The 6,493-nt window shown below is 49.6% G+C and overlaps 1 protein-coding gene across 1 annotated transcript in view; it reads left to right on the top strand.

The window, feature by feature from the left end:
- Positions 1-6,493, top strand: part of Tsnaxip1 (translin associated factor X interacting protein 1) — a 16,294-nt gene that overhangs the window by 8,441 nt on the left and 1,360 nt on the right. The window contains exons 3-13 of the mRNA XM_005345451.3: positions 250-362; positions 510-636; positions 1,371-1,464; positions 2,558-2,754; positions 3,131-3,266; positions 4,642-4,811; positions 4,897-5,056; positions 5,133-5,263; positions 5,383-5,508; positions 5,638-5,790; positions 5,862-5,971. Of these exons, the coding sequence (XP_005345508.1) occupies positions 250-362; positions 510-636; positions 1,371-1,464; positions 2,558-2,754; positions 3,131-3,266; positions 4,642-4,811; positions 4,897-5,056; positions 5,133-5,263; positions 5,383-5,508; positions 5,638-5,790; positions 5,862-5,971 (1,517 nt within the window). The remainder of the gene's footprint in view (positions 1-249; positions 363-509; positions 637-1,370; positions 1,465-2,557; positions 2,755-3,130; positions 3,267-4,641; positions 4,812-4,896; positions 5,057-5,132; positions 5,264-5,382; positions 5,509-5,637; positions 5,791-5,861; positions 5,972-6,493) is intronic.

Below are 6,493 nucleotides of genomic sequence, written 5' to 3'. Positions count from 1 at the left end.
GAGGCAGGCGGATCTCTGTGAGTTTGAGGCCAGCCTGGTCTACAAGAGCTAGTTCCAGGACAGGAACCAAAAGCTACAGAGAAACCCTGTCTCGAAAAATCCAAAAAAAAAAAAAAAGGAGTTGTGTAGTAGTACAGTCTATACTTAAAATGTGAGGTAGTTCTGGTAGTTCTGTCTTGTCCTCAACAATACCAAAAAGGGAAGGAGGAATAATGTTGCCATAGTAACCTCAGCTGTCCCTTCCTTAAGCCCTTGCAGTTATCCATTGGCGGCCACCTATCCCCATGGCCAACATACACGAGTGGCCAGACGATTCTCCATAAACGAAAGCCCTGTTCCGAGGACTGCCGGAAGCGAGCCAAGTAAGCCAGGGCCCCCGGATGGGGGATGGGCTGGTCTAGATCAGGCATTGGTTCAGGACATATAGCTTAGTGGAGTTTGCGGCCCCAGACCAAGACTAAGAGGACCCATGGGGTACTAGTGACATCTCAGCCCACCATCCTCTGCAGTAGCTGGCAGCAGCAGCCCCTGGGCACTTCCAAGCCCAGGTACCTGGAGCAACTAGAGAACTACCTGCGCAAGGAGCTCCTCCTGCTGGACCTGGGCACGGATTCTGCACAAGAGCTGAGGCTGCAGGTCAGAGCCACAGACCAAACATGGCAAGGGTGAAGAGAAACTCATGCGTCAGAACTGAGTAACTCAGACCTTCCCAGGGAAAAGGGGCCCTCCGTCCTCTAATTATTCCTCTTTGGAAGGAGGAATGCACTATGACAGAGCCTCCAGCCCAATGGCAACAGCCAGAAGCCCAGAAACAGAGAGAGAATGGCCAGGCTAGATGCAGTCCAGACTCTGGTACACACTAGAGAGGGAGTCAATACTAATGGAAAGGAATCGCAGACTTCTGGCCTAGATATAACTGAAGCATTTACTGAGTGTGGACCATGTGCCAGGCTTTGGGCACACACACATACACCACATGCAGTCTTTCTGCATCTAAGTTGGAAAGGAGAATATGCTCTTCCACTCTGAGTTCAGAACATCAAGCTAGAATCTTCAACATCCTGTTCCCACAGGTCCTTGGTATAGAGAGGGGCTACAAGGGAGAGGCTAATGGATACAGGATCTGGTTGGCAAGAAGCTGACTGGGCAGACAAAGTCATCTCAGGCAGAATGGCATATTTGGCCTACGGTGATGGGTTGCCAAGCCTCAGTCAAGGGCTCTATACCTGTCCCTGTCCCTCCTCTCCAGCTCCATGGTATTAAGACTTGGTGCCTGGCCAGATACAGGTTACTCATACAGAAACAGTTTTGAGCCCACTGAGTGTGGGGGTTATGGGCCAGGAAATGATAAGGTCTTTTTTTTATGCCAGCCTTACAGGGAGATCTTTGAGTTCTTCATACAGGATTTCAAGACATACAAGCCATTGTTGTCCTCCATCAAGAATGCTTATGAGGTGATGCTGGGTAAGACTGCAGCTCCATTCTGGGCCCCAGCTGGAATGAATACAGAGTATCCTATTCTGACTTTTTGATTCTCTACTAATAACTGATCTTTCAGGTCACTTTTTGCATGTCTCAACCTTTTCTACTCTTTAGAGGGACGGCGAGGCAATCTGTGGTAAACAGAAGGGATCCTAGGAGAGTGTGTCCTTCTGGGAAGGCTCCCTGGTCTGCTCAGACAGTGCGAAGCTGGTTACAGCTACAGAACCCATGTTCCTGAGCCTCTCCACGGATGACATCCTGACCCCCAACATGACTCAGCCCCTGATTTTTTTCATTTGCATGACTGGATGGAGATTGAAACCCAGAGTCTCACACATAATAAGCAAGCATTCTACCATGACTCTCTATCCCTGTCCCCTGCCCTCCTTTAAAAACAAGCGTGTGTTGATGCTGGAGAGATGGTTCAGCATTAAGAGGACAGCAGTAGCACTCGGGAGGCAGAGGCAGGCGGATCTCTGGGAGTTCGAGACCAGCCTGGTCTACAGAGCTAGTTCCAGGATAGACTCCAAAGCCACAGAGAAATCCTGTCTTGAAAAACCAAAAAAAAAAAAAAACAAAAAAAAAACCAGAACAGTAGTAGCCATCCTTCCAGAGGACCTGGGTTCAAACTTCAGCAGCCACGTGTTAGTTAACAATGATCTGTAACTCCATTCCCAGAGGATCTGACTTCCTCTTCTGGTCTCTGCAGGCACCAGGCGCATGGTTTTCAGACACACATGCAGGCAAACCCCACACATACAGCTTAGGATCGAGACAGGGTTTCTCTGTAGCTTTTGGTTCCTGTCCTGGAACTAGCCCTTGTAGACCAGGCTGGCCTCAAACTCACAGAGATCCGCCTGCCTCTGCCTCCTGTGTGCTGGGATTAAAGGTGTGTGCCACCACCACCCGGCTTTGTATTTGGTTTTTTGAGACAGGGTCTCTCTGTGTAGTCTTGGTTGTCCTGGAGCTAAATTTGTAGACCAGGCTGGCCTAAACTCAGAGAGCCTCCTGGTCTCTGCCTCCTGTGTGCTGGGATTACAGGTGTGTGCCACCACACCTGCCTGTTTTTGCTTAGCCCACCAAAGGGAGAAAATTCGGGCCCTGGAACCCCTGAAGGCCAAGATCATCACTATGAATGAGGACTGCAGTGAACGGATCCTGGCCATGAGGGCTGAGGAGAGGTACGAAATCTCCCAACTGAAGAAAGAGAAGATGAATTTGCTAAAACTCATTGATAAAAAGAACGAGGAGAAGATCTCATTGCAGAGTGAGGTGAATGGAAGTGGTAATTAATGCTGAGCCCCCAAGTGTCTGCTCTACCTATAGCCTGGTGTGCTGATGATGTGATCCCTAACCCCATCTATGCTTCTGCCTGGATGGAGGAGCCATCACCATCCCTGAGCGCCCCTACTATTTTCACTGTGCCCTGCTGCAGTGCTCAGCAGACTCCAGTGTGCCTCTAAGTGCCAGCAAACTCTCCATGGGATGAAGCACTGGCATCTTGCTCTATTCTCAGGCATGGTCACTTTCCTTTTCCAAAGCTCAGGAGACTGCCAAGCAGTAGCCACACCCTGTCGTGGTGAGCTGCCAATGAGGGCTCTAAGCTCACTGAGTACTGTCATATACCTCCACCCCACCCCACCCCCAGGTGGCTAAACTGAGGAAGAGCTTGGCTGAGGAGTACCTTCGCTACCTTACTGAGCGAGATGCCCGCAAGATTCTCATTGGGGACCTGAATGAGCTACGATACCAACGAGAAGACATGTCACTAGCCCAGTCCCCAGGTAATCCAAGCCAGGGCCTCATCTGAGGCACTGATGTCTGTCACCATTTACATTTCTAATATCTTATTTTTTATTTATTTTATTATGTATAGTATTCTGCCTACATATATCCTATAGGCCAGTAGAGGGCACCAGATCTCATTACAGATGGTTATGAACCATCATGTGGTTGCTGGGAATTGCACTCAGGACCTCTGGAAGAGCAGACAGTGCTCTTAACCTCTGAGCCCCTCTAATATCTTATTATCCTGTGTCCATTGACAGTAGGAGAGGCCTGGGTCGCTACCTGAGGCTGTGGATCTTTTTTTAGTTTTTTGAGATAGAATTTCTCTGTTGCTTTTTGAACCTGCCCTGGAACTCGCTCTGTAGATCAAACTGGTCTCAAACACAGATTTGCCTGTTTCTGCCTCCTGAGTTCTGGGATTAAACACTGGCCACCACCACCCAGTTGGCTGTGGATCTTTTAAACTAGACTGAAAATCACAGAATAAAGTAGGAAATTTTAACACTGCTGGAAGCTGAGACTGTGGGCAAGTGAAGCCTGGCACCACAGGTCCTGGGCTTCTCTACTTAACTCCTAAAGAATCCCAAGCAGAGCAGGAGGTATACTAGTTACTGCTGTGATAAACCACAGTGACCAAGGCAACTTATAGAAGGAAGGATTTCTTTTTTCTTTTCTCTCTTTTTTTTTTTTTCCGATTTTTCCAGACAGGGTTTCTCCATAGCTTTTTTGGTTCCTGTCCTGGAACTAGCTGTTGTAGACCAGGCTGGCCTCGAACTCACAGAGATCCACCTGCCTCTGCCTCCCGAGTGCTGGTATTAAAGGCGTGCGCCACCACCGCCCAGCCTTCTTTTTCTTTTCTTTGTTTGAGGCAAGGTTTTTCTTTGTAGCCCTGGCCATCCTGGACTCTGTAGACCAGTCTGGCCTCAAACTCAGATCTGGCTGCCTCTGCCTTCCAAGAGCTTAAAGGTGTGAGCTCCCAGCACTCAGCTAGAAGGATTTCTTAGGGACTTAGAGTTCCAAAGGGATATTAGTCTATCATCATGGCAGGGAGCATTGGCAGTAAGCAGACAGGCATGGCACTGGAGCAGCAGTTAAGTTCATATACAGATCCACATGCAGGAAGCAGATTAACAGTGAGAATGACACAGAGTCTTTTGAAACCTCAAAGCTGCCCCCAGTGACACACCTCCTCCAACAAGGCCATACCTCTCAATCTTTCTCAAATGGTTCCGCCAAGTTGGGATCAAGTATTCAAACATATGAGCCTATGGAGGCCACTCTATGCAAAGAGGGCATGCCCCAAGCAATATTTAACCTAATCCTGGGTACAAGGCCCAGAGCCAGGGTGACAGACTGGTGGGACCCTGGTAGGTGTTTGGGGAGAGGATCCTGTGAAACTAACACTGGCACTGAAGATGACCCGACAAGACCTGACCCGTACCCAGATGGAACTCAACACCATGAAAGCCAACTTTGGAGACATGGTGCCCAGGAGAGACTTTGAAATGCTGGAGAAGACCAACACGGATCTTCAAGAGCAGGTGCTGGTGGGGTGGGCAGGTAGGGTTTGACATGGGTGTGCTCAGACAGGTGGGTAGCTAGGACCATCAATGCTTTTGCCTGCAGCTGGAAAGCCTGCGAGCTGACTATGAAGAGGTCCGGAAGGAACATGAGTTACTGCTGCAGCTGCATATGAGCACGCTGAAGGAGCGGGACCAGTTCCACTTCGAGCTGCAGGAGATCCAGCGCACCTCCACACCTCGACCTGACTGGAGCAAATGCGAAAGTAATGATGGTTGCCGGGGCACCAGTGCCTGCTGCAGGACATGGGCTGGGTTCTAGCCTCCTCTCCCCATCTGCAGGTGTCATTGCGGGGGGTCCAGAACGCTGGTTTATGCTGGCTGAAGGAAAGAACAGTGACCAGCTGGTGGACGTGCTGCTGGAGGAGATTGGCAATGCTCTGCTTCGGGAGAAAGACTTCTTCCCTGGTCTGGTAGGGGAGTCCCTGAGCCAGAGGTTACTTAAGATTCTGGGGGAACTATCTGGGGCTCTTTCCTGTTTAGACACAGGGCAACAGAGAGGTCCAGTCGTGAGTTAACACCTGCCTTTCAGGGCTTTGGGGACTCTATCCCTGCTTTCCTTCGGTTTGATGGCCCTGTGGAGAACAAGAAGCCAACCAAGAAGGAGGTGGTACATCTCCTTGAGGATGCCTGGAAGGAACGGCTTGCAGAAGAGCAGGTCAGCTCTGACTGACCTCTATGTAGCCTTTAGATCCAGACTCCTTTAAGGAGTTCCCTCAAGGTGGTAGGGAGCAGGGTGGGGCTAATCAAATCTGGGACACCCTGACCAAGTATTCTTATTCTACAGAAAGAGTCATTCCCGGATTTCTTCTTCAATTTTCTGGAACGTCGCTTTGGGGTCAATGATGCCATGGCCTGGGCTTATACCATTTTTGAAAACATCAAGCTCTTTCGCTCCAGCGAGGTCATGCGTCACTTCTATGCAGTCTTGATAGGAAAGGTGAGCTTTGGCCTAGGCCCTTTTGTCCCGGCAGAATGGCAGCCCACTAGCAACTGCTCCTCTTGTTGTAGAGGAAGGAAAGCGTATATGTCAGCCAAAAGGAGACAATGTCCCAGCTGCTCAAGGAGATGATAAATGTCGACACTCAGAAAGAGGGGTTAATAACCATGGAGCAATTGAGGTAAGAGGCCAGTCAGGCAACTCTAAACTCTAGTCCATTCTCTTGACTGGTCAGGTTTTCAAGTATGCAGGGAAAAGGGGAACTTCCCAGGAGGGGCCACAGCCTCAAAGCCTGCTGTCCTCTCTACGGGTGGTGGCACATGCCCATATTCTAGAACTTGAGAAATAAAAGCAGGAGAATCATTTAATTCTAGGCCTAGAACAAAACTGTTTCAAAACATGCCAAGCACTGTGGCACACACCTCTAATCCCGGCACTTGGGAGGCAGAGGCTGGAGGATTTCTGCAATTTCGAGGCCATTCTGATCTACAGAGAGTTCCAGGCTAATCAGATTGACATAGAAATAGATCCTTTTTCAAAAAACCAATTTAGCCGGGCGATGGTGGCGCACGCCTTTAATCCCAGCACTCGGGAGGCAGAGGCGGATGGATCTCTGTGAGTTCAAGACCAGCCTGGTCTACAGAGCTAGTTCCAGGACAGGCTCCAAAGCCACAGAGAAACCCTGTCTTGAAAAAGCAAAAAA

This window comes from Microtus ochrogaster, chromosome 4 (genome assembly GCF_000317375.1).
Source record: "Microtus ochrogaster isolate Prairie Vole_2 chromosome 4, MicOch1.0, whole genome shotgun sequence".
NCBI lineage: Eukaryota > Metazoa > Chordata > Mammalia > Rodentia > Cricetidae > Microtus > Microtus ochrogaster.
Note: the sequence above shows the minus strand (reverse complement) of the source record. Positions and strands in the feature narration are given on the sequence as shown.